Source organism: Falco peregrinus, chromosome 2, assembly GCF_023634155.1.
Source record: "Falco peregrinus isolate bFalPer1 chromosome 2, bFalPer1.pri, whole genome shotgun sequence".
Classification (NCBI taxonomy): domain Eukaryota; kingdom Metazoa; phylum Chordata; class Aves; order Falconiformes; family Falconidae; genus Falco; species Falco peregrinus.
Window position 1 is genome coordinate 107,027,915 of NC_073722.1, and position 27,899 is coordinate 107,055,813.

General features: G+C 42.8%; 2 protein-coding genes across 4 annotated transcripts in view; one reads left to right on the forward strand and one right to left on the reverse strand.

Moving 5' to 3' along the window:
- Nucleotides 1–665: 665 nt before the first annotated feature.
- On the forward strand, nt 666–25,494 carry YWHAE (tyrosine 3-monooxygenase/tryptophan 5-monooxygenase activation protein epsilon). Its single transcript, XM_005240449.2, has 6 exons — nt 666–915; nt 12,689–12,888; nt 18,404–18,510; nt 19,345–19,551; nt 20,367–20,503; nt 24,568–25,494. The coding sequence occupies exons 1-6, from the start codon at nt 852–854 to the stop codon at nt 24,618–24,620; spliced, it is 768 nt and encodes a 255-aa protein (XP_005240506.1). The 5' UTR covers nt 666–851; the 3' UTR covers nt 24,621–25,494.
- The window catches only part of MYO1C (myosin IC), a 58,871-nt gene continuing 55,982 nt past the window's right edge, over nt 25,011–27,899 (reverse strand). For all 3 annotated transcript variants that reach the window (XM_055794178.1, XM_055794179.1, XM_027791026.2), the window contains one exon: nt 25,011–27,775. In XM_055794178.1, the coding sequence (XP_055650153.1) occupies nt 27,749–27,775 (27 nt within the window). In that variant the 3' untranslated portion in view covers nt 25,011–27,748. The remainder of the gene's footprint in view (nt 27,776–27,899) is intronic.

Below are 27,899 nucleotides of genomic sequence, written 5' to 3' on the forward strand. Positions count from 1 at the left end.
AACCGTTCAGATCTCGGAAATTGAGGCGTTCTCTCACTTACTTAAGTGTATGCTCCATTTTTTCAGAAGCACTCTCTAAGAAACTTGTGAAGCATTAAATTTTAAGTTGAAGCCTCTTGCAACTGTGAAATTATCGTACCGTCCCTCAGACAGCATTGGAAGTGATACTCTGCTCCAGCAAGCACCCTGGAGGAACCGCAGAAACCTGCTAAATAGGACCTTCTGCCTTCCGCTCATTTCTAGATTCACCAGAATGTCCGAAGCATACCCGGGGGTTCGCCCAGAAACACACCGAGGGATTCAAACAGCACTGCCAGCGCCTAAGGGCAGCAGGGACGCGCTCCCCGAGAGAAAGAGCTGGCCTGAGGGAGGTGCCGCCCCCCGAGGCCCAGCCCGCGGCGTGGGGCCTGGCTGGCGGCCCGCCCTCAGGCGAGGCAGGGCCCCCACACAGCGGCCCGCCGGGGACCCGCCGCCCGGCCCCACCCCGCCAGCGGCGGCCCCGCACTTCGTCCCTCCGCCCCACCCCGGGACGGCGGCGCCCTCTCGGTTACGGCCCCGCCACAACCGGGCGGGGGGAGCGGGCAGCTCCGGCCCCCGCCACCCCCGGGCTGCCGGCGCCTCACGCCGCGACGGCTCCGGCCCCCGCCTCCCGCCCGTTGCCAAGGAGCCGCCGTTGCTATGGGAGGCCGCAGGGCGCATGCGCTCACTTGCGGAAGTGCCCGGATGCAGCGGGAGGAGGTGCTGCCGCCATATTTGCCCGGAGAGCAGCGAGCTGGTAGCTGCTGAGCCCCCCAGACCCATCGGCTTCCATCCGCCCCGTGCAGTCCCCGACGCCGCCCCGCCTGCAGGACATGGACGATCGGGAGGATCTCGTCTATCAGGCCAAGTTGGCTGAGCAGGCTGAGCGCTACGATGGTGAGCGCTGGCTAGGAAGGCCGTGCAAGGCCAAGGGGAGAGGGAGGGAGGGAGCGGCCACAAAATGGCGGCTGGGCGGGGGAGGGGGGGCAGGAGTGGAGGAGGGGGGCACGGACAAAATGGCGACAGGGAGCGCCCCAAGGGGCTGGTGGAGCTGGGGATGGGGGCCCTGAACGAGTGGGTGGCTTGGGCCTGGGCGGGGCCCTGTTCGGGGGGCGGTGGCGGCAGAAGCCGGGAATAAAATGGCGGCCGCGAAGGGCGAGTCCCGGGGGGGAAGGGGAGCCGCCCCCGCCTCGGGGGGGCCCCACAAAGAGACCCCGCTGCCCCTCACCGCACGGCTGGCCGGCGCGGCTGGGGCCGGTGCCGTTCGGGCCGGGCCTGGCTTGCCTTCGGGCCGGGCCTGGCGGGGCTCGGCGGCGTGGGGCTGAGGGCGGCTCGCCGCAGACAACGCCCAGTGCCGTGCTCTCCGGAAGGGGGGTGCCCGGCTCTCCTGCCCCTCTGAGGGCCACGCTGGGGGGGGGGGCTTGGTCGCCGTCTTGGCTCCCGAGGGAGGGGGCTAGCGCTTTTCTTTCTCTTCCTTTGCCTTCGGTTGGAGATACTGCTGCCCCTGGCAAACCTAGAGAGAGTGAGCCCTCACCCTCGAGGGATCGAGTTCTGATGCTTCATCGCTTAAAGAAAAAGCATATGCTTTCATTATGTGGTAGAAATTACTACAGATCACTTTACTTTTCCAGCATCGTCTTTTCATCCTTTTCCCCCTGTAAGTTTGCACGCTATGGCTGATCATTTAATATCTGCGGAAAAAGTGGTAGAGTGGAGGAACTGGCAACCCTGGATGGTGTCTCTTGCCCCCAAAATGTCTGTCTTGCGACTGTTCATTTAAACATGTTTCATTTGCATATAATAGAAAGGGCCTTCAATTTTCTCAATGATGTTACACTTCTGGGACTGTTACTTTTGCCCTAAGACTTTTCTGTTTGTTCATTCAAAGTGCAATAAATACCCTTGTATATAAAAAGTGTGAATGCAGTTACACTTCATTTAGAGGTAGGAGGGCACTCCAGATACTTTCTGTGTGTAATCATAGACAACATGACCAAGTTCTTGCCAAATGACATATTTTTTTACTTGGAAAGCTTCTTATAACATTGTTGCAAAACACCTGAAAAATGCATGTTTTGGGGAGGAAGTAGAAACTACCAACAGAAAAGGAAGGTCTAAATAAGGTTCCCTTCCGTGACAGTTTTGGTAAGGAAATAAGGTAGAACTTTGAATCCCACTAAATGAGGGGAGTCAGACAGTCTCCATACTAATGGTAAGGACTTACAGAAAAGATTGACCCTCAAAAAACAAGATACTGGGGTACAGCTTAATTGATCTGGGTGGAGGGGCGCCTGCAATTCCATCTTCCCCAGTAAGTCTGCAACTTCTGCAGAGGGTTTTGGTCTTTTTCAGTGTCTTAACTGCCTGCCCCCTGACCCTCAGTCCCAGTTCCAGCAGCATTCCTGGAGTTGGTTTGGCGAGTAGGGAGGAACGGATTCTCCACCTGGTATGGATGAGTCGGTGCAACTGAGAAGTGTTGGCTTTGGTTTGAGTGGAACCCCAGGTTGGATTCTTAGCCAACGTCCTGGAGGATTCATCATCTTCGGGAGCTTTTGAGGCATGACTTTCTCTAGTGTTCTCTTGAGTCGGTGGTAAATCAGTAATTGGACTCTAGCCCATTGTAGAGATCTGAAGTGCAAAACAATCAGACTTCCTGTCAGCTAATAAAAATTGATTAGCAGGGATTGCCTTGGTGCAGCATTTCCCTTGATGGACTTCTAAATTCTGCCAGTATCATGGATGTTTGCGAACAAGCTGGCTAGACGAAGATGGAAAAGACTTCTCATCTGTATTGCTTCTGAATGGTAATGAGACTTAGCATTTAGGAGGGAGCACTAAACTTAAAAGTTGTCATGTTTAAATCAATGCTGTGAGGTTTAGACTTCCAAAGTTTGTTTAGAATAAAGTTGGGTAAACATTTAAGGTGCACCCTCTAATTCTGCTAGCTGTTCTAAATTCATCTTCATATCTGTCTGTCCACGGCCTGGAATAATAGGTGCTGCAGATCCTGTTTAAGCAGCTAACTCTGTATTGTTCAGCTAAAACAATTAAAAATTGCTGCCATAATTTGTTCTTGCTTACATGAAATACTGCGGCTCTACCAAGATAGTTCAGACTTCTTAATAATTCTATGAACAGAATTGCTTGGGAAACAGTATGGTGAAAGTGTAAGGTATTATTAATTTTGCTCTTCTGTTTGATCTTTGAGATAGGTGGTCATAAGGTCACAGTTATTAATTGGCATGTAAAAAATGGTGCGATGGTAAGTACTGTCTGCAAATACATTGGAATGCAAATCTTGTGTAACGATTATGTGTGGCATGACAGTTTTTCTGTTTGATGTTAGGATACCATTAAGTTCTGGTCCCATCTTCTTGAGACTCTTAAAGTGGTGTGGTAGTGGGTTTTTATGTATGGTTCATAGCTTTTATAGGAGCACTTGTGGTGGGCATCTAACTGTAGCTTCTTTGGTGTTGCTTACCTGACAGACTTAACAGAATTTATGAAGTTCTGGAAGCTGTATTTGTGAATTGTTGGAAGTCTAGTCCTGTATCTGTACTCTTTTCAGTCTGTTGGCTCAGATTAAGGGGACAACTTTCTAGGTACTTCTGCAGTGTAAGTAGCACTTAAGCCCTGATCTCTAGAGATATTAAGAGATTTGAGTGTCTGACTATCTTCACGGATCTACTTAGGCATGTCATGACAAATCACAAAAGGCCAGGAAGCTTACTTATAATACAGGAAGCTTTGTAAGAAGTCTCACTTACTGCTGTTCCTTTAGAGACTATTATTAATAGAATCATGTGTAACTATAAATGTGTGTGGTGTTTTTTTTTTAATAAGCAGTTGGAGTAGGTAACATTGGTTTCTGAAATTACGTTGAATTCTTTATATCAAGAGAATGTACATATCTGGATTCCTGTAGACTGGTGCTGAATGTGGAAAACGGTTCTTCATTGTGGAAGCTAGGTAACAGCTTTCTTTTAATCAGGTGAGAAACATGCTATGACACAAGATAGGCTGTGAGCAGATAACTTAAACTCTAAACAGCAGTTTTGTACTACAGGTCTTGAAGTATATGACTTCAAATTTACATACAGTATAACTTCAGTAAGGTGAAATAGGTGGATTTCCACCCCACCCAGCCCCAATAATAAGTCAAGTTACAGGATAGAAAACAAAAAAAACCCCAGATTTGACAGCTCTCTTGACTCCAGTACAGGAAGCTAACAGCCGACTCTTACGTTCTTATGAATTGTCTATCAGGGAAATGAGTGTTTAAGGCAGTAAGGTGCGCAGCAGTGGACTCAATTCAAGATTTGAACCAGTTTTAGAAAAAAACTTTGTCATAGTAACAGGTCTTGAATTTACAGCTTAATGAGGAATCAGTAAATTAAGTCACAAATTAGAATTTAAGTTGCATATTCATTTCAGTTTGCAGAGGACCTCTCCTTTTCAGGCAAATGTCAGGCATACTTAGGTTTTTTTGTTTTGTTTCCCCCCAGGTGGTTAGTACTTACATCTGTCTGTCAAAGATCTTACTGTTCTGGTGACATGGGATACGACTGTTATCTTTGTCTGTGGATTGGGTAGGTGTGAAAATGCTAAAAGTCAGAAAAAAAAATCTCAGCATATGCCTAAGAAATGTACGAATCCAAGAGGTAGACAGAGTATGGCCAAGACAGTGTTGGAGGAATTAGGTTGTTAATTTTTTTAAGTGATAATTTTTTGTGTACTGGTCCATAAAAATAGACTTCTGATCATGAAGAGTTGTGTGAGAGAGGACTTCTTTCTATAATGGCCTTTTTGAATCTCCTGAGGTACCAAGAGCAACCAAAGGAGACAAACATCTACAATTAGATCATCTGGTTCTCTGTAAGGAGTCCAGAAGCTGAGTTGATGTCCATTACAGTTGAGTATGCCTGAGTACTTGTATTAGAAGATTACTTAGTAGCAGATGTCAGTCAAGCAGAGAAATGTATGATAAGGCTCAGTCTTTAGTTTTGCCTGTGTGTGCTTTCAAACTAAATGTTTTGGTACAAATACTGGAGAAACACTCTTCCTCAGAAAAGCGTATGTTGACAGCTTGAAGAGATGATAGTGATGACTTAGAAATCATGTTCTTGTTGCAAGAAAGACTTGTGATGGTCCACAGGATTGATTTTGGAGAAAATACCACTGTTGATTCGGTAACTTGGCCTTAATCCATCTATTTCTCCAAGTGCGTAAAGGTACAAGTATGCTTTGTAGAACTGTATGTTGCAGAGTCATGCAATCAAATGTTGGAAGTGTCGTGGCTGCACCAGCCATTATAAACTTTCTATGAGGAATAGCAGTATAACCTGGTGCTTTCTCCACAAAATCATAGTGTAAGCCACTGTGCAGGATGGATGTTCTTTGGTATTTTTGTTTCTCCACTACCTGTTGGATGTCTTTAACTTCTGGGATTATAGTTGTTAGGTTCTTTTCTCTCATTTGTTTAAAAGTTGTACATTGTGGTAAGTGTGGCATGCCCTAGACAGGAAGCTTAAGATGGGATTATCAATTTTTGTTACCTCAGTAGCTGCACCCTGCTTCTGATTGCCTGTAATAATCTACTCGGGGTGCTTCAGGCATGTGAAGACCTCAAAGAAAAATTGCAGGAACTTTGTGTAAGGTTGTGTTCATTTTATGCTTTTAGAAGCTAAAGATGCAGTGCTGCAAAGTGGGGTGAGCTAATCTGACAGCTCACTTTTGAAATAGGGATGTCTTCTCTTCCCTGACTTTGTCATGCTTACTTGGGTTCTAGTCTGACCCTTAGAGCCAGTTCAGTTCTCTAAGTGAGATTACTTTCTGAGTATTTGTGTTCTGAGCTGGTGACCTGATTCAGCCAGTTGAGAGGTCAAAGAAGTGTTGAGCTGGCATGACAGAATAGATAGGCAGGTGGCTTTCCCTTCTATCAGTATCTCCCTGCAAGGTGCTGCGCTGGTTTAGCCATCTCGTAAGTCTTCCTTGCCAAATGCAGCATTTCTTAAGAGAACAGGAAAACTTAATGTGGGCAACGTAATAGTGTGCTCAGAAGACGAGTTCCTAATGGATGAAAAGATGAGCCCTACCTTCTCTTGGCTTGAATCTGGAGCTAATTACTGTAACGTCCAGAGTGGTGGCTGCTGATGCCAGGTGGAGGCCTTCAGTTCTAGGGAAAATGCAGTCTATGGGCATGAATCTTCACAGTTAACGCTCTTGACTTAATGAGGGAAATACGCTTGTCCCTATTTCTTCAGGTCTTTTTTTTTTTTTTATCTCTGTGTTTGTTCTTACAGGTTTGCTACTGCTACTAAGTTAGGAGTTACTATTTGCTTCCATTTTTCTGGATCACTTGGAAACATTAGCGTGCTTCCCAGCACAGATCACTGTGTGATTCCACTGGTGATGCTTCTCCATTCTGAACACCTGAGTCTTATATTCATACCCTGTTTCCTGTCTTTCAGCCATATGTTTATCCATGTGAGGACTTTCCTTCCTATCCCATGGCAGTTGAGTTCCTTAAAGAACCTTGGGTGAGGGACCTTGTCAAATGCCTTTGGGAAATCCAGGTAGATTATATCATCATGTCTTCCTTGTCCATATGCTTGACTCACTCAAAGCATCACAGTAGATTTGTGAGGTGTTATTTGCATTTATAGAGGGCCATGCTCTACAATATGGTATTATTGCATATAGCCACTCATTTGGGTTTTTTGTGTAGTTCGTGTTAACGTGACCCCTTGTGAGTGTTAGGTTAATGGCTCTGTAGTTCCTCGTGTCTGCTGGAATCCTTATTGAAAATTGACGTAATGTTAGCAGGTTTGTGTTTGCTGCTGCTTCTAAAGTCTTAACTGAGAGACTGTACACGGTTTAGGATCAGATGCTTTATTTTGAGTTCTTGTGACTTGCTACTAATCTTTTGTTCATTGCAAGAATGAACAAGTACAAGACTAGCACTTGTACCGAGTCGTCTGAATGCTGGTTATGGTGCATGATCTTCTGTGGTGAACACATGTGGGAAGATTGTGTTTTCTGCTATATTCTCCATGTCCTCACATCACACTGGATGCTCATTTGCAGCTTTTAGCTCCTGAAATAGATATGAGCAGCAGCTTAGAAGCTTGAAGATCTTGGTCTGCTTTATTCCCCTTAGATAAGGGGAATGAAAGGGATTAAACTTAAAACACAACTTCAGTTTTCTGAAGTGTTGTGCTTCTGTTACTGTTAACTTCGTAGCATTTAAGAATGGCACCGTCTGGGTTTTCCTGAGGTTCATTTTGAGGTGAGCCTTCAGTATGATGACCATCAAGTCACCTCCATCCCACCTTTATTCAACAAGCTCTTTTTCTGTTCTTATTTTAACAAGCTTTTTCACTCAGGTAGTTCCTCTTTTGGAAGTTAAGCGCACCACTAATAGATGTTCTAGCTTTTTGTTTTTCCTATGGTAATGTTGAACCACTGTGCTGTGGTGAGGGACAGTTAGTTACTTAAGCAATAAGGTTGAAGTATATTCTGTGTATTGTTTAAAATCAGGGGTGCCCTGCTGTAAGCTATATACCTAGATGCTTCATAAAACAAACAAATCAGATTCTGTAGCATCACAGTTCGTGAGAGGCTTAAGCACTACATGATACCTGAATTAGAGGTTGCAAATACTGTAGTCTTGCCCCAACACGTTCTCTTCCGTGCATCAGCTTTGTTTAGGCCAAGTAATTTTTGTTAGAAGCACAAACTTTAATGGAACTGTTGAGATACTGGCTACTTGGTATGGTCTGCTGTTTCTTAAGCTTTGAATCCTATATTGGGAGGGATTTTAGTCTTTCCACTAAATTTGCTGTACATCACCTGTTTCCATAGTTCCTTACATAGGGACATCTGGGTTCCCCTGAGTTGCTTGGTTTTCTAGAGTTTGAGGAGCAACAAGTACTTAAAGTTTCTCGTATTTGTCTGGTAGAGGGGCATTTGTTACTCTGTGACCAGGTAAGTTTCCTTATCAACTGTGCCCTTGGTACAGATTCAGTGGGTTGGTCCCTAGTAGATGGTTATCAAATACGTGCTTCTCAACAGTTGTAAACTTCCCCATTTACTGCTTAGTTTTAGAGTAAGGCATAATCTTCCTTTCCTGTTAAAAGAAAACCCCCTAATTCCAAGTCATGTGCCAGGCTGTTTTAAAGATCTTTTTAGGTAGCACTTGGTGTAGTGGCAACAACTGTCCAGATCCTTTGTGCTTTATAAGCTAGGTGTGCACGTTCCTACTATTAGTCTGCAGTGGCTGGAGGTGAGTCAGCAATGTTTGCAGTAAGGAGCCAAGCATCTTACCGTAGTAGAATACAGGAACTTAAAAAATGGCACAGGCGTTATTAAAGTTTTGTAGTGTGTTAGGTGGTTGTTCTGAGTCTCAGTTAAATGCCTTTTTTCCGTAAGAATATACAAACCTGGTCAGACCAAATATGTATTTATTGTATTTCTTATAACAACCAACAGCGAACGCCTGGGGAAGGATATAAATCTAGGGCACGTGTGTCACTCTCCAGAATATTCCCCTGTCCTTCCACACTTTGCGCTTTCAGGATTTCCTGCTCTGGTGATGGCATGATCTGACAGTAGCATAATAAGGTGACAGCCACAATCAACTTAACTTCTTAAATTACAATTTCTGTCTTTTTGAATCTTCATAACACTACTATTTCCATAATGCAGTGTAAGCATCTCTGGGTAGTGTATGCAATGAGTTGTCATTACTGAATAATCCTCCTTACTGAAATGTAATCTCGGACTTGTATTTTGTCTTAAGTGGTCTCTGAGCTTTTCACCTCCTTGTGGAATCTTCTAGATACGTAAAGCTGCACTTAGGATATAAAATATTCTGTTGGCAGTCGTAGATGGCTTTATTTTTGTATGGAATTCGTTTTCTATTGGAGAAGATGCAAATACGCTGTCCTCTTGGTTTTGTATTGCCTGGGTTCTTATTCATCAGGCTTAAATTTTCAGGTCTGGATTATGACTTTAGTATTATGCACATACCTTGGTCTTCCACAGTATTTTGTCTAGTTGAAATACCAGCCCAGATTTCTGTATTGTAGGTAAAATTGGGCTCTTTACTAAACCAGGACCTTTCTCCTACAGCTTTGTGAGTAGGCTGATAAGTCCCTTCTTTTTGGGGTAAGATAGTTGCTGATGGGTGCGATTCTAATTGCTGGTTGTGTATTTAACTAGTAACAGGAATAAGATTTTGAAGGGAAGGCCTTCCAGTTCCTTTCATCGGTGTATTGACAGAGTCCCTAGTCTGAAGAGTTGGTGGACTTGAGGGTTTTGGGTTTCAGCGCAAATGAAGAAAACCTCAGGTGGTCCCCCCACCCCCCAGCATCTTACTCTTGGTGGCTCTCACCTGGCAAAAAGTATTGTTAACAACTCATGGTCATAAAAAGTGTTGAGGTTACAAGGCCTCTTTTCTGGTGGTAGTTCTGAGCAGTTGACTGCTTTCTTTTGGCACCATTATTTCCATGATTATGGTGGCTCTACAAGAGGGTGGTTATTGACCTTCTTTGCAGAAGACTAAAGGGATGCTTGGGGGCTAATATGTATTGACAGGTTCTGCTTCTTGAAGGACTGCGTCTGAGGTATGCCTTTGTAAAAGCTGTTACTCGGCTTAAATTTGATTTGTCCTCCAGTGCACAGATGTGTTGGACCTCTGTTTCAAGGGCTTGTAGATGTTTAGGCTAGCAGTGGATAAAATCCTGCAGAAGCCAAGCAGTTGATTACATTTGTAGTGAGGTGTTTGAATGTACTCTTTGAATCGGTTACTTGTTTACAGGGAACGGCAAGTCTTCTGTATAGTGTTTTCATTTCAATGTAAACAGTAGACAAATCTGTTTCTAGGGTAGAGATTATGAAGGAAACCTGTAGCACAGTTGGGCAAGCTAGCCCCTTTTTCCTTGGTTTTCCTGATACATGCCAGATGATCTTGGAAACTGTTACTGTATGTGTGTGTTAACCTCCAGGCTGTAATTATTACATGCGTTTCGCTGTTTATTGTGTAAGAGATAGGTATGAATAGTTCTTTTACTTCATGAGAAAGCAGGTTTTCTACAGAAGTATTGTAGTGCGTACATAGTATGCCTGAAGTGCTCTGTAGCTAATCCCAATGGATAAGGCACAGAAGACTATAAATGTTTTAAAGTAAAGCCAGATCTTCTGTAATCTGTGCATTGCTGTATGATGGTTAGAGACTGTCAGTAGGTTGTACAAGGCTACCTCAGAAACCTGCCCGTTCCAGAGAAGGTATTAATGTTTCTCAGTTTCCTCTGGCTTTCATCACTTCAAAGAAAATCTAATGGGACAAAGTTAGTGCGATCTTTGTTAGTTAAGCTTGCCACATACTGAAACACGTGTGTTTGATTAATAATGGTCATACTGGGTCAGACCAAAGATCTTCAGAGTGGTGGGGATGCCTGGGAGTGAGCGTCATAGATGAATAGTATGGCATGACTACCCTGCCTTTTTCTACACTTTAAATTATTTGTGTTTACATAGAGGATATCTCTGCAGCTCATGAACTTACACAACTGACGGTTGAAGGAAGGGCTGTACGTTCACAAATACAGTTTATTTCTTAAACTACAGATGTAGTGCAGTTTCAGTTACTCTTAGCTGAGGGCAGTTAAACATTAAGCTTGAAGATGAGCCCTCTGTTCCTTGCTGGAGCTTCGCAAAGGTTGGCAAGTCACAGAGACTTGCAGTCTTAATTCACATTTGTCGTCTTTGTTCACAAAAATTAACAGTGTCAGGCATGTTATCTTGGGTGTAGCTCTGATGTTTTAAGAAACCTCAAAATATGAGATGACTTAACTTGTATAACTTAAAAAATTTACAGCTGTGCAGTAAGTTTTTTGTTTAGAGGTAGGGGCATCCTTCTGGAAACAAGACACGGTGCTTGCAGTAGTTACAATAGTTACAATATTCTATTTATTGCCTTTAACCTAGCTAGTTTAAATTACAAGACTGCATGCTTATGTTAATACTAACTATGTATGTAGTGTGGCAACTCCTGGAGTCTTCAGTAAAAACAATTCACAGTTTTGCAGTAGTACAGTGGTGTTTTGTAAAACTTAACAAATCCTTAGTGGATTTTTTTTGTTACTTTCTGTGATTTGGAGAAGCAAAATCTAGTGGGAGAGGAAGAAGGTTTTTTCCACTTCTGCTAAGAATGGAGCTGCTATAAAATTTTGTCCTACACATGTGGAGACCTGTTGGAGACTGATAACATTGTTCCTGCCAGGGAAAAAGATTGTTTCCATTGCTGAAATAGCTTATGCCTGTTAAGATTGTGAGTTTTGGCGCCCAAGGAAAAAATTGACAGTTAAGCTTCATTAGATTCCCATTGCTTGTGCTGCCATGACACAGCAGGACATAAGGAAGTAAAATGATGGGGGAGGGATGATGAGTGGGCAAGGTAAATAGGCCGCAGCACAGTAAGGCATATTAGGGGAGGTGTGGCCTAATAGCATCATTGTGCTTTTGGCAGAAGCTGAATGTGTGGTTCTGGTGTCCCTCTATCTGGCAGATAGCTATGAAACGGTTGTGTTGAGTAGACGGGGTAGCTGGGGTTTAGTCCCATTCATTAATGGTTATGTTTTCTGTCTGTTGGAATCCCGCCGGTTCTAGTTTCTGATGAAGCTGAAAGATAAATGGTGAATGAAGTGAAGCACTGTGTAGCAGGACAAACCCTACGATTCCTGGGTGTTTTGTATGGGGCTCTCAGTTAGTGTGTACTTCACGCTTTTCAGCTTCTGTTTTTCTAATATGTAATTGTAATGTGGTTAGGTAATGAAAGGATTGTGCCTTCCTTAAGTGGTTCAGGCTTTTGCTTCCACTTGAGAGAGTGTAGGAAAGCTGTGTTTCATAATAATAGTTTTAACCTCAGGTTTAGAAGTCCTTATCAAAAGGCTGAAACTGTAAATATAAATTAATTTATAGTTTGTTAATTTTCAGTCTACATAACTGCTTGGCATGTGTAGATACAGTTGCTCTGGGTGTCCTCAGGATGACTTGTTTACTTCTCCAAGTTATCTAATCTTTCTTGGTGGTTCCTCTTGGAACTTTGTCTTGCTTCCCTAATAACAGTGCTCATACTTACCTACTCTATTCAGATCTGAATTTTTTTTGGTTAATTACCATGTTACACTATTCCAGTTGACAAATCAGTGGAGCATTCTGTAAATCTTTGGTTTATCCTTACTGTGCTGAAAGCCAGGTTACATTTGGTCACGCTTTTCTTGCTAATGTCTGCCTTTTCTGAACCATTTTGAAGAACACGCATTCATGTAGGATTGTACTGATAATAGTTACTCACTGTGAAAAACGTGCTTGCTGCTAAATCCTTTTTGTCTGTCTCCTATATAAACAAACAAGAACCTCCCCTGAACTATCATTAAATAATTTTTTCAGGACCCTTGTCAAATGCATTTAAAAGAACATCAGATACTTCTTTTGTGCACGTACCCGTTGATTTGTTTGGAACACTCCAGTATGAAAGTGAGGAATAACTGTGCATGAGAGGAGGAGGGAGCCTGTTTTCATAAGCTATGGTGAATGTACAACTTCTGTTGAATGGTTTGAAAGATGCTGTAGATGTGAGAATAATTGTCTGACCTTTTTCTCCTAGAAATGGTTGAATCAATGAAGAAAGTGGCTGGAATGGATGTGGAGTTGACAGTGGAAGAAAGAAACCTGCTTTCTGTTGCATATAAAAATGTGATTGGAGCCAGAAGAGCTTCCTGGAGAATAATCAGCAGCATTGAACAGAAAGAAGAAAACAAAGGTGGAGAAGACAAATTAAAAATGATTCGGGAATATCGGCAAATGGTAAGATGTAGTTGGTGTTATGGAACATTAGTTATGGTTCGTTTTTGTTACCCTTGCCATAAACTGCCCTGGTATTCTAGACTGCCTGCGGCGTGGTGACCTGTAATAAGATGACAGTCTTGGAAGGATGAAATCTGTTCCTTGTTTGGAGAACAAATGTACTTGGTGATGGGGAGAGGTTGGGTGTTTTTGTGTAAACACTCAGAAGGGCCACAGACTCAAAGGAGAAGGGGAGGGTTTTTCCTTCAGTGTGTCTGTATATCTGCTAAGCTAACTACTGAAGTGTGAGGCTGCACCTGCTCAGGAGGCCTTTTTACCCTCCAACTTGACTTACTCAGGCAACTTTTGGAAAATTAACCATGTCAAAGGAGGTGTTTGGCTGTTTAGCTTCTACTTCTGATAAAAGTTGATTTGGATCATATAAACTCTTAACACTTGGTGCTATTGCAGTACTCTGTCCTACAGAGTTCAAAATATTAACATAGTTGAAATGCCAGTGGGCAAGGATCTTCAGTGTTCCTTTTGGTGTAGACAGGCAGTGTAAAGCCAAATGGCCACTTCCTTTGACTCCTTTACCTCGTCTTTTATCACTGTGATAGTTGCATTTCATGTATGTTGGCCTTGTTTTGTTACTTTTTTTCCCTAGATGAAAGCTTGGCAGGAGTTGCTGTAAAGTAAGAGCTTAGCAGTTGGGTGATAATGAAGAATAGTTGCCTAGTTCATCTTGTACAATTGGCAGACCTATTGTTAGCTCAGACAGCTATGTCTGTGTTGAAATAATTGCTGATATATTATGGCTTCTCTGACAGCATCTAGTTCTTAAAATGTAGATTTAAATTTTTTTAAATTTTTTTTTAAATTTTTTTTGTCCCTAAGCTGGTCAGTGACATTGATAGCAGTTAAATACATTTGAGATAAAGTACTCCCATGTTCCTGGGGATGCGGATATGTCATGGTCATCTCAATTTTGAAATTTGGATGTGTAATAACCTCTGGGGCCTTGCTATTTTCTCTCTCTTGAGAGCGAGAAAAATTGATCCACATAACTTCATGCTGAGTCTAGTCAGTCTGTGCAACCTTACCTAAAATGGAGAACTTGGAGCAAGCTTTGACCTTCATCGGTAAGGGCTAATGAAACCTTCAGCTATTAGAGCAGTGAGCTGTGTGTTCCCTGCTCCCCCTCCTTAAATGAGGTTTAGTCAGAGCAAGCATGCTGCCATACTATTTAAATCCCACACATTTCTGTAGAGACTTAATCTCCATTATTTGATGACAAGTGCCTCCACATGGTTCAGATCTTCACTTCCACAGAAACAGTGGAGTGTATTATATCACCTGGCACTGATTCATATACCACCAATGGAAATTATGTTGGCTTGGAAATCTTTTCTCAGGAATGGCTCTGGACTACTTTCTGTTGACTCAGAGTTTCTGTTGCTCGGTGGAATTGTTAAATGTTGTGAGTTTCTAATTTTGTGCTGGCGTGCTGATGGGATGGGGCTCTGCCAGTTACATACAGTCCCAAATACCATTTCTTGACGGGTGTCTAAAACCTTTGTAACAGAACATATGAAATGAGACAATAGCTATCTGTTGATTGTTTAAATTTGTATTGTACTGTATGCTTCCAGGTTTTTTGTACAATGTTTTGTGGATGGTTACAGTCTTCTGCCAAAGATCCTTCAATAGTGAAAAGACTTATCCCTTGTTTTTGAAAGGACTGCAAAAAAGGCACTGTGTTCTGCATCTTTCTTTACCAAGAGAGCAAGTACCATGCAGAACAGACTGCTTGGTGTAAGAAATAAGTGTATGGAGTCCTTGAAGTATCTTACCAACAGAGAGGCCACACGAAGTGCGGTGCCACACCAACAGTATCTTCAGCGGTTAAATCCTTAAAGGGAACAGCTGGCACTGTGGCCTTAGGTGGAGGAGTGCTGTGGCAAACTAATGTCGTTCTGTACTGGAGAAAGACGAGCTGTGTCTACTCAGCTCTAGCTTGAGGTTTCCACGTATGGTTTGTAGATGGAAGACCAGATCCTGTTTGTAGCTGTTGGGAGACTTCCTGTGAGTTAGCATCTGCTATAAGGAGAGTGTTAATGGGTTTGGCAAGATGGCATGGGAGCAGCAAGGGCCTGAAGAACTTACTGCAAAAGCTTGGATGATGCTTCTTGCTGTCTCCTGTCGCTGCTGGAACAGTAGCGCAGCTGCCCTGTTGCCATGCTCAGTACTTCTCTGAAGAGATAAGGTGCAGTTCAAGCTCAGCAGAGTTATTATTATTATTGTGTCAACAAATACTGTTGTAGCATTTTTCAGGGTAAGTTCAGTGCTGTTGGGAGACCCTTCCCAGGCTTGAAAGGCTCTGAAGAAGGGGAAAAAACCCCAAACCCAAAATACGTGTTTAGGGACTGACAGGCCAAGTTTAAAGCACTGGGGAGTTGGAGAGAACCAGCATCTCTAGAAAAAACATCTCTCTCCTGCTACCAGAACCAGCTGTGACCTTGCTCAGCTCTAGGGTGCTGCTCGAGTTGACAGGGAAGCTGTAGTTTATATGAAAGTAATTATTAGACAGTTTTGGTCTACTTTTAAGAGCTAAGTGCTAAATTATAATAACGTTTGGAGTGAGTTTGAGCTACTAGCCGGTGTGGCTTGGGGCAGAGCTCAAGGGATGACGGTGTTGTCAGCATAGGGCCGGGCTGGTTTGTCTTGGGGCTACACCAGGCAATACTGAGAGGTGATGGAAGAGGCCAGCTGTGTCTTTACTTGAACCACTTAGGACAAATGTAACAAAACACACATAGCCAAGGGGGAAAATGCCACTTACTTGCTTCCTTTGTAGGCAGGCTGCTTTTCTGGGTCCTGTGGCCATTTGGGTATACAAAAGTGGAGCCCCTGGCTTTCTCATCTGACTGCATCTGTGTAGATGAGAACACACTGAGGCTCATGTTCCTCATCCTTGAGAGGATGAAGTGGTGTGTGTCTGCACATAATGCAATTCACTCACTGGCAGGGCAACTGAATCCCTTCCCTAATAGCACAGGACGAGTATTCACCTTCCCTGTACTGGTCTCTATCTGTGGCATATGAGAAGTAAGTGTTTCTAGTGCTCAGACTTACAACCTGGGTTGTGTTCTGGGGCAGCTGCAAGGTTCTCCTTCCTTTCTTAGAAAGGTTAGGCTATGAATTGGCATAAAGATGGGTGGTCTGCCTGTTAGTTTTGGCAGAGGTGGGAAGGAGGGAGGTTACAGGCTTTAGCAACTGTTTCCTGCTGTTCTAGTTTCATGTTGCATCTCAGTTGTGAGGTGCAGCTATTTTGGGGGCTACATATTAAAACAGGTCAAAGAACTAGTACAGGCTACCCTTCTGGTTGCTTCTAATAAGTTTCCTTATTTAGATCACCAGGTGGTTTACAAGCTTTTGTATCTGCAGAGCTAAGAACGTAGCCTGGAATCTGATTAAACGAGCACTGCCACTAAAATGAGGAGGTGGATCGGGGGGGCTTCCGTGCACCTATCAGAGGGAGCAGTCTTTCCTTGCTGGTCAGAGCCTGTCTGTCGTATGTGGAGCTGGAATGGTGTTAGACCTTAAACATACCTTTTCTCAATGTTCTGAACAAGCTTAGTGTGGGCTCTGTGCTGGCTTGCTGCTTTGCAGGGTTCAGGGAGCCTTGCTGTCTAGAACAGATCCTCTTCATAGAAGAACTTTTAAGGTTTTGTTGTGGGTGTGTTTTTGTTACGTTCTTAATCAACTTGAGATGCATTAAATCTTTAAACTAAGCTTGGTCAGGACATTTTACGTTGCCCTGGACAGTAGCTGATCTCTGGTAACTTGTGTGACTGATCCTTTAAGCAAAGCTGAAAAAGGTCTGTCTGAGATGAAATAGAAGTTTGTACATGTATGGTTATTTAACAAAAGAGGATTAGAAACTGATTTAATTCTTTGCAGTTTTGCTGAAGATCTCTCTGCAAAAGAAGTCATTGAAAAAGAGGATCAAGAGGAAAGAAGTTTGCAGGAACTGACTGCTGGCCAAAGGTTTTATAGCTTTTGTAGCCCAAGAATATATGAAGTAGATTCTTCTCAAGTGACCATATTTCAGCAACTTCCTTAAGCATTTGTCACATTAAGTATAGCATCTAACTTTTCCTCTGAATTTTAGGGTATTCTGACATTGTACATGAAATTTGCTGTAGACTTAATTTCTCTAAAGAAACTTTTGCACATCTGTTAAGTCACTTTGTACAAATCAGTATGTGTATGTATGTGCCAGTTGAACATTCATTTTTGGATCTATAATTTTAACAGCTTTGAGGATAGATGTGGTTACAAACCTTCATAGTTTGGGAGCTGTAGAGTGGTAAGAATATTACATGGCAAGAAAAATGCTTAAAGAAAGAAGGAAAAACAACTGTGTGGGTGGGAAGACAGTTAGGGGTAGTGGACCAAGCGGGGCTTCTCTTGCGATCCAAGACATGCAGTTTCTGGTAGAGTCTTGTAACTGATGTTGATGCCTTGCTTGAAAACCTCTACTTTGCAGTACACGAAAGTAGCTTGAGCCAGAGTTGTCTTCAGCTGTAGCTATGAAAGTTACTGCAAAATGACATGGGATGCTCAGACCAAGTTTGGCTTTGGCAATGTTGATGTCAAAAGACAGTTTTTAGCTTTTTTTGGGGTATGCTTAATTTCTTTGCTATCGGGTGTGAAACTTTGTGGTAAACCCTAACCTCATAGACCTTGCTTTGAAGGTGATGTGACCATGTTTTCAACTTTGGGTATTAAAATCCAATACCTGTTTTTAAATAAGGCTTTATATATTGGTTTTCTTTGGCCACAGATCTCACTGTTAGTGTTGATGACTTTTGCTTTTTCTCTGAGTTGCTGCTCTTTGCCTTTTTTGCTGCTTCTGAAGTGTGTATCTTCTGGAGTTTGTTTTCCTTTTGTATCTGACCTTTTTGTGTGCGCAGCATATCTTCATTCTGTTCTGATTCTCCATTATTTTTGTCCCAAGGCTCTTCCGTTAGAGCTTTGCCTCCCAAGTAATCACTAGAAACTTGTTCTGAAGGTGCCATTTAACTGGGGTGTGATGGGGTTTAGCAAATTTGTATTAATTACTTTCAAATTGTCCCCTTTGCTGTTGACACTTGTAGGGCAGCCTTCCAGGGTCAAAAACGTAAGGAATTGGGAGTTATGCAAGCCTTGCAGTAAGGAATTATATCCCAAGACAAACTTAATGCAACTGTCTAGCAAGCTGTCTTCCAGGGAATTTATAATTCCATTATTCAGTCACGTGTTTCATCATAATTAGTCTTTGCTTCTTTGTGTGCCAGCTAATTGTGCAGAACTGTTTTACTTAATGCACCTGTGGAGCAGCTGATATTTTTTTTTCCTTCTGTCTTCCCACCCCCCTTTGGATTTTTGTGATGTTGACTGTTTTGATACTTAGATATTTTTGAAATAGTTCTTAGTCTTGTGTGCTAACCTTGCCTCCTTTTTTCATTTTGTGTGTTTTTTTGTTTGCTAGGTTGAGACTGAACTGAAGTTAATCTGTTGTGACATTCTGGATGTACTGGACAAACACCTCATTCCAGCAGCTAACACTGGCGAGTCCAAGGTTTTCTATTACAAAATGTACGTATCTTCTTGTGAGGCAAGGACCTCTTCCTCTATCTGTACTAGAGACAGAAGGTAGCTATACGCGTGGCTTCTGCCCGCTCAACCACAGTAACTTCTAGAAAGAGGACAGTTCAGTCATGGGTAACAAATATCCCTTTTGGGCTACCTTTGAGGTGTTAGTGTCTGGATAGATTTTGTTTGGAGTGAGGTCATGAGAATTTAACACAAGCTGTTCTAACTTTCTAAATTACAACATAAAATCTAAATACTCTTAGATGTAAGAAACAACTGTTTAATTGAGCTAATAATGTAGAAATCCCATCCCTGCTTCGGTGTTTTGCATGAGCTGTACACTCTTCATAAAGAGAAGATTAGGTAGGCTGATAACTGTCATGTAGTCTCAACTTCAAACCTGCATTATCAAATGAAATTTGGTCATGAAGTATGTTGTTGTAGTCACTAGTTCGATGCATATTTTATACTTTCTGAAGTGTAGCTGAAACCTTGAACAGCAGAGTGTGCTTTCCCCTGTAGTTGAATCCTCTGTCCTTCAGATCAAAAACCTGTCTAGTTCAGCTACGGTTGTACAGAGACACAGTTTGATAACGGAGAAAGTAGTACTCTGATTTCCTGTACTCATGCAAGAAAATAAGCGAACCCAAACTGTTTGTTTTCTTGCCTCATGGCATAAAATCGACTCAAGTACTAATGCATTGTTGTCTAGGCAGTAGTTCAGCAGCAGTGTCCTTTGTGTGTGAATATATAAACATCAGTTTCAGAATTGAGCTGTTAATTTAGCAGCTGGTGGGGAAATGATGACTACCGACTTGTCACTGTTTCTGTTTCCAGGAAGGGGGACTACCATAGGTATCTGGCTGAGTTTGCCACAGGAAATGACAGGAAGGAGGCTGCAGAGAATAGCTTGGTGGCTTATAAAGCTGCTAGTGATATTGCAATGACAGAACTCCCACCAACACATCCTATCCGCTTAGGACTTGCGCTCAACTTCTCTGTATTCTACTATGAAATTCTTAATTCTCCTGATCGTGCCTGCAGGTAGGTAGTGACTGGGAAGGGGGGGGAAACTTAATGTGAATACCAAACAAGCCAGAAGTGGTTGCTACTTGAGTAACTGCTTTTCCTCAGTAGGATCGCTGGGCTGCCTGGCTTTCTTCCTGCTCTAGTAACTGATGACTTGCTGTGTTTGAGGTCAATTCGCTGGAAAGGTTTTCAACTTTGCCATTTGCTTTTGAGTCCAGACCCATTTGTTTTATCTGGAAGTAGATCACGTATGAGCAGCAGAATAGCGATAGCCTTGGATTGATCAGCTAATGGCAGTTTTAACAGCTTGCCATGTTAACTCTGTGCATGCCCTTGTCCTGCAAAAAGTGTGAGGTGATAGAACTTGCCTCTCTGGCTGTTCCACAAGGTAAGAGGGATCATGTTCCCAATTTCTGTGAACACGTATAGAATGACAATAGCTCATCTGTCTGTAGGGGCTCAGCTCATATGAGTGCAAAAGTGGTGACTGAAGCAAGAGCTGTTCGTCTTATATTTCTGTCATTGCAGGTTATGTAATATTCTTTTTCAAGCTTTTAGCAGATCTTAATCTGTTCTACTACAAGACGTAGAAATACTCAATAAAACCAATATGCTTGAGTGAAAAGATTCTGAAGTATGCAAAGTGACTGCATTTGAAAATGAGAGATGTTTGGATGAACATCTAATCACTGTTGAATAATATAAAAAAATGTTACAGATGTCATGTAGCCAAACTAGAAGATAGGTGTCCTGAGGCACAGGTTCAACTTGCGTGCTTCCGGAGTCTGTTTAGCAATATACGTTAAATCTGACTTATTCTGTTCTTACAGGTTGGCAAAAGCAGCTTTCGATGATGCTATTGCAGAACTGGATACACTGAGTGAAGAAAGCTATAAGGACTCTACACTTATCATGCAGTTGTTACGTGATAATCTGACACTATGGACTTCAGACATGCAGGGTGATGGTAAGTACGTTCAGCTCGAAAATGCTGCTGTCTGCTCACCTCTGCCCAGGAACCAGAGCATGGAAATGTAGATGGATTCGGTGTTTTACTTCTGTCTTTCCTAGTAATTGACTCTCCTGAATTTCTGTCCTTTCTTAACACTGCCTAAGTTGTTAGGGGTGACACTAGCTGCTTTTGAGAAGCTTTTCAGCTCTCACTTGAAGGAGGTGTGGAGTAAGTAACATTAACTTTTTTCTTCTCCCCACCTGGCTGTTGAGGCATCTGTGATTAAATTAAATCACTGGTTTTAAAAGAACAGCTTGCTTTCTTTTGTGGCGTGGTGTGTTCATCTGTGGTTGTCATTCCAACCAGATGTGAATTTCGAATGCAGGAGGAAGTATTGGAAATAACCTAGTTCCCCCCTTTTTTTTTTTTTTCAGGACACTGTTGATATGTCTGTTGGTATTTTAGTGGAAGACTTGCTGCCCTCATACTAATCACTTCACCTTACAGCATTTTCTGTATCTTTTCCTCTCCTTATGAAGGATTAGGTACAAGGAGAAGAGGAAGAAAGGGAAAAGGATTTTGTAAAATACTTTGTTACAAAAAAAAACCCACAAAGCTTGGGGAAATATAATTTGCTGCTTGAGATGTTAAGTACTTTTATTTAATACATTCCCCAAACCGCTAGCTTGTGACGCCTGAAGTGGGCTACTGCCAGAGCAAATACTACGTATATTCCCTGGCAGTACCAGAGGGTGGGATGTTGATTGCTTTTGTTACTAATACGTGGTAGTTAGTTAAATTTTTTTATTTAAATTTTAAAGGGTTTTTTTGGCATACTGAGTGGACTTTTTCCTTTTATACTTTCCCATACAATGCTAAGCATAAATTTACTCGTTTGGGTTTTTGAAGTACACCTTTGCTATTTAAAAAGAAACTTGAGTTGTCTTCTGCAAAAATTACGTCCTGGAGAGACAGGTGGAAAGGGCTGACCTCCAAGTTTAAAGTCAGTCCTGTTTAAATTATGTTAGGTACTTAGACACGCACAGAAGCTTAAACAACATGGCTTTTTAACTTCTGATAGATACTGAGGGTCTTAAAAGTTTTTTGTAAGATGTTAGTTGAAGCATGGCGATAGCCGTATAGCGTGACTTCAGAGTACCTTATTGGTGTGTAGTGTCTGTTTGAAAGCAACTGTAGAATCTCTTTAACTCTACCAACTACCTGGTTTTGTGTAGGATCGATGGGTTTGTTTTAAAGTATTATTACTTGATAGCTTCCTGCTCTTTGCGTAGATCATGAGTATTGGATGTTGTAGATCCTGTTTCAGCCCTATTTCTTTGGGCTTTTGACAGAACGGGGAAAGCTGTAAATGTGCAGGGCCTTGGCTTCTAGGTTACCCTGCTGCTTCCTGGTGCTGAAGTCTCTCGCCAGGGCCCACACCTTGCTTCTGAAGGTGTGAGGTTATCTGATAGCGCAGAAGCATGTGTGTGTGTCCTGGATAGGTATGTACCGACCCTGCTCTAAATGCTGCAGGTATAATTGGATGCCTGCCTTGCCATGGTTAGGTGTTGGAAAAAGAAATTGCTTCCCAATTCCCACAATTGAAATAGGACCTTTTATTTTTCTTCTGTAACAGAGACAAATATTCTGGTGCTCTGTGGTAACACTGAGGAAGCCATTTCAGTGAAGTTAACGAGGCCAAACTGGTGTTACAAGACAGTAACATCTTCCAAAAGCTGCTTTATTTGCACGTGAGCTGACTAATATGCCTCATGTATTACAGAAGTTCAGGATTATTTACAGAGGCTCTTTATATTTCTTCTTGCATAATCTAGGTTGTAATTTCTCATTTCGTAATTAGCTCCATAGCATAGACAATAGATATTTTTGTTTTTCCTGAGGTATTTCAGATTTCCTGGTTACTGTTCATGATGCATGCCAGGATGATGATGATGATTACAGAATTCAAAACACTGTAGAACTCCTTAAAATAGTGGTGCAGTTCTCCAGGTCCACAGAAAGTATGGTGTCGATGCATATCGTTCAGACATAGGTGCAAAATTAAGTTTTCTCATTTCCTCATCCCATGCTGATACGCTGGCTGGGTGCATTTAAAACTGTTGCTTCTAGAATTCTGTATTTCCAAAATGGGTAGAGCCTTTGTAGATTGGCAAAAGTTAATTGGCACTGAGCAAATCATCACTACTAGTAGTTTCCTAAGGGGTGGGGGAGACTTGAAAAAAGCTTGTTGTGTTTATTAAGCTTTTGCCTGTTTTTATTCCAGTTGTGTAGGTTGTAGAGTATGACTTTCTAAAATCAGGTGTTGGTCAGCTGCTGCACTTTTCCATCTCATTTACTCTATCTTTAACCATGTCATAGACGAGGTGTCGAGTTTATTTTCACGCTTGTAATGTCGTCTTCATATGATTCCTCTTTTCCCCTTCTTTCCTGCTGTATAGATTCCTAAAGGAAAGTCCAACTGTTCATTTCCTAAAAACTCTACTTTGTAAGTCTTCGTCATGGCTTAATGAACTTTTCAGCGTCAGTTTTCTTCTGATCACTAATTGTGCTTGCCTCTGTCACTCTCCTGCTGCTGATAAATTGCTTGTATCTTTGACTCCATTCCAGGGCTAAGCAATGTTCTACCAGTTTGGGACCTGCTGGCCCTACCCAGGTCCAATACGCTTGACTAAGAGCCAAAGTAACTTACAAGTTTGGGAATTGAGCTGCGTACCTGGATGGATATTAAGAATATTTGGGCATGAAAAGTACTTTCACAATGGCCTGATAAAGGAGTATTTGCTTAAGTGCGTTGGCTAGAGCATGCTCAGATCTTCTTTTAATCATCTTCCTGGGTTAGGGCCTCGGCTTTCCTCTCTGAAATGAAATTTCCTATCTGTTAATGTAATTTTAAATGTAAGTTTTATTGTTGTTGGATGTCACATGTCTTGTGTTCCTAGGCCACCTCTTCCAAATCTACCTTGTGTTGCACCTGGTGATAATTCTGAATCTGAACATGCTCTGAGCAGGCATTCTGATGATACGCTGAAAGTCATTAGTCTCATTTGATAGGGTTTTATTGCAAATTAATTTTTTGAATGGGCAGTTTTTGTTTATCGCCCTTAAGAGAGTATCATCTCACATCATTAAAGATCATTGTAAAGAAAACATTTTTCCGTTTCTCCTACCAATTAAGTTAATTGTGCATGTGTTAATGGCACTAGCTGAAGTACGTTAAACTTTTTCCCGTTGCATTAGACGTCGGGCAAAGACATGCAGGAGGCATTGCATGCACCTCACCCAGGGGCAGCTGAAGTATAACCAAACACTTGCTACCGGAGGCTTTGTGGAGAGATTTCCATTTCACTGCATGTTGCAGCCTCGTTGAATAGGCCCAAACTGGCTGTTTTTCAAGAGAAATTAATTTCCACACTGTTTTCCTTTTAATAAACTCAAGTTGGGGTTTCTGGTCATGTTGGACTTGAAGTAGGGATGGTTTTTCATACTACTTTCGGTACCCTTAATAATATGTGCCATCAGTGTTAGTTTGTAAAACTGACTGCAGTACTTTGCTGTTGTTGAGACTTGAGTGGACGTGGGCAGAAAAAATTTTAATTTCTAAAAACTGTTTTGGTCTCACTTCTGTAGCTAGTGAATAGATGTCCTTCGGGCACTCGGGAGTAGAGATGAGGTTTTGGGGAAGCTGTTTTCCAATTTAATGGATGTTGATCTACAGCCATTCTGATGAATCAGCTCTTGATCAACAGGACCGGTCACATGCGCAGTGTCAGTTTTTTCGGGACCGTGGTTTGTTGTTTGTCCTTACAACAGAGTTCGTCTTCTAATGGCCTGTGCTGCAGTTCTGTATGAAATGTGATGGGGTGATTATGAGGCTTAATTTCCATGGAAACGCTTCACTCCCAAACTGGCTGTGTTATGTGAGTGTGTGTGTCATCTCTGCAAGTGTGTGAGCGAGCGTGTGTACTTGCATGAAACTATTAATCTCTAGATGATTGTTAAGCCGTTCTGCAGGTCTCGTCTTTTAGAAGTTGACGTCTTACTTTTAAACGCTTTTGTAGGTGAAGAACAGAATAAAGAAGCGCTGCAGGATGTGGAAGATGAAAACCAGTGAGACACAAAGGCCAACAAGAGAACCCATCTCTGACCACCCTTCCCCTTCCCCACAAAAACCCTCAGTGTCACTCTGAGAACCACCAAATCTGACTTTTACATTGGGTCTCAGAATTTAGGTTCCTGCCCTGTTGGGTTTCTTTATTTTTATTTTTTTTACACAGTTTAAAAGTTCTTAAAAGGCAAGAGTGAATTTCTGTGGATTTTACTGGTGCCAGCTTGTAGGTTCTTTAAGACACTAACAGGACTGCGTACAGGCTCTTTCAGCATTACTGTATTGTCTCCCGCCAGAAGTGGCGAGGTGGCCGTTAGAAGTGGATGTTACACCTGAAGGCCGTGAGACTTGTAGGCGAGAGATTTGTTACGGCAAGGTAGTGCGCATGTGGTGGCATTTTTCTTTTTTTTTTTTATAACTGTTTAAACTGAATTTTATACCAATGTTTAAACTTAATTGGGTGTTTAGCTTGAAGTTACAGGTTGCATTGGGACATCTATTGTAGTGGTTTTACTGTATAAAAACAAAAAGTTTCCAAACTGCTGAAATGTTGCTGAAAATCATGGTGCTGGTAACAGTTCAACAATCCGTGGCTGCTCATTCTTGCCTATTCTTTACTTTTCCTCAAAGCAGGTTAGCATTGAAGGTGGCATTGATAAGCCTGCATGCGTGTTCAATATTTTTTCTTTCTCCCTCCCCTTTCCCCATCTCCCTTCGCTCGCTCAACCTCTTTTGTTCAGTATGTGTAACTTGAAGCTAATTTGTACTACTGGATATCTGACTGGAGCCACAGATACAGAATCTGTATTGTTCTTACTGAAACACAGCATGGAATTAACATTAAACTTAAATAAAACAAACCTAAATTAAAAATGCCAAATATTACTATGACTTTCTTTTATATTTTAGTTACTTCAGCAAGGGTAACTTTCCTCTGTTGCTTGTCATTGGATCATTTGGAGGGGGAGAGAGAGGAGTAACAGCATTGTTCTGCAGACAGGAGATAAAAGTAAGATCCCAGCCCTGTGTGTAAGTAAGTAGAAGGGCCATGAGCCCAGCCCTCTGAGGACAGCCCGCTGGGGTGGGGGGGGAGCCAGCAGCGCTTCGTGCCACATGCTCATCCTGCCCTGTCTGAATGCACGAGCACTTGTGATTTCCTTGGTGCGTTCTTCTCGCTTGCCCTTACAGTGCTCCTCAGCCAGTCCGGTTACATGGATGGAGAGAAGGGAAACACGTTATCTTTAATGTCCACCCTGCTTAGCCGATCTCCCAGAAATCTCTTTTCTAGGAATAACCTGTTCCTCGTAGCAGGGCTACCCTCTGTGCAGACAGATGGGCCCGGGAACCCAAGAGATTCAGCAGAGCTGGGTGACAGAAGGGGGCAGGGGGATCCCCACCCTCCCTCTCATAAAAAAAAAAAAAGTGAATAAACGGTTTCTAAACAAAGACAAGGTGTAGGGGTGGGGGTTTTTTTGTAAAAATTTATTTAGCATAGTCTTGAAGAGGTTGTATGGTAGCGGATACAGCATTGTATAGTGTATATACACTCTAGCATATACAGCAGTGTGGTGTATATGTACTACAGTGTATACAGCATTCCAGGCCTGGGGCAGTTTGGTAACTGCGTCTTGTCAGAAACCAGAACGTCGGAGACCGAGCCGATTGTACGGGAGTGGCACCGTGGTTGGTGACGCTTTATTCGGGGCTTACTGTAACTTGCTGCTGCTGCTGCATCGGGATAGAGGTGGAACAGGCAGGACCGGTAAGGCGAGTGCGGAATGCACGGGGTGAGGCGGAGGAATGTGGTGTGCGGCCAGCAGGTGCCTGACAGCCGTCTGCCCTGTAGCTGCTGGGGTTCTGTGTTACATGAAGGTACCCGGTCTTAACCTCTGCGATGCAGTCTGAGGCCGGTTAGTGTAAAAACCTGTATTAAAACCTGTATTCCTTCTAGCTGTGGGTTACGCTGGCAGCGACGCAGCTCGCTCGGCAAGGTGCTTCCATGCCAAGGAGTTGCCAGCCGGCTGGGCAGCGACGGCAGCGGTGCTGAGCCGGCCAGCCGGTCCTCTTTAAGGCAGTACTGAAAGGCGTGTGTCTAAACATCGGGGAGCTTTGTTGTGGGAACTCAAACTTCCAGTTATGCTAAAACCAAGAGGATAAAGCAGTGCTGAAGATGCTGCTCTGAGCCTGCTGAGCTGGGGGGAGGGGCAGCAGGGACTCCCAGGCAGGTGACAGGGTGGGAGGGAGGGCGTGCGTGCACACCCTGTGGCCAAGGACCACAGCTTTCCTTACCAGCCTAGAGCAGCACAGAGAAGTGGTAACCTCTGCAGTTTGTATTACTTCTTGCTTGGATGTGTGGATACAAAAAAAATTCCTACAGTATAAAAATATCACTATAGAGCAAGAAATGGGACAGGTGACTTCAAAATAAAGGTAAGAGTCTCTGCATCCAGATCAGCGAAGAAGTTACATGATGGGTTTCTCAGGTTAACACCTTATCATCATAAACTAAAAGCAACAAAAATTCCAAATCTAAAACATAAAAGTTTCCACATCAACTCCATTTCTTGTAGTGCATCTCTCATACTCTGCTATAAAGTATTTACAGGGTTTTACTCTTACACAATATGGCTTTAATATATCGTAACACAAAGCATCAAAACGTCTTGGAGCAAAATTCTTCATAAAACATTCTTTCTGAATATAAAGTTTGGCATTTCATTAATTTGGCTGACAAAGCCGCAGGATTATTTGTTTTCTGGTTGTGCTTTTTGATGGTGACAAGCACAAGTTCTGGCCGTTTTCATCAGGGCTTAAACTCTTGTCAGTCAGAGCTACCTCTCCCTCAAAGCCCGGCCGAATGCGTTTCATGAGCCACGGTTTCACAGACGTCGCGTTGGACCCATGCGTTTGCCACTAAGGTAAGGAAGAGAAGGCCTTTCTTTTGCAACTCTCGTATTAAGACAAGAAAGCAAGATGTATTTTGTGGTTTTTCGGAAAGTGCAGGTCTTTGGTAACAATAAACAACATGAGCAAAGCGAGGAAGGAGCGGGGATGCTGCTGGGAACAACGTCCAGCCGATTCTATAGGGCACAGTCAGACGGATGGAGGAAAAGGTCCTGTCGTGGTACGTTTTATCATCGAGAATTCAGGCGAGGAGCGACCTGCAGGAGGAGAAGGACATGCTAGAAGGCGTGTTGCAAACAAAGACACCGCCAGCAGTTCTAGCACCTAAACACCTGTGAAGCACCGCAGGCTGGCTCCCGGAATGAACTGTTCCGCCACGGC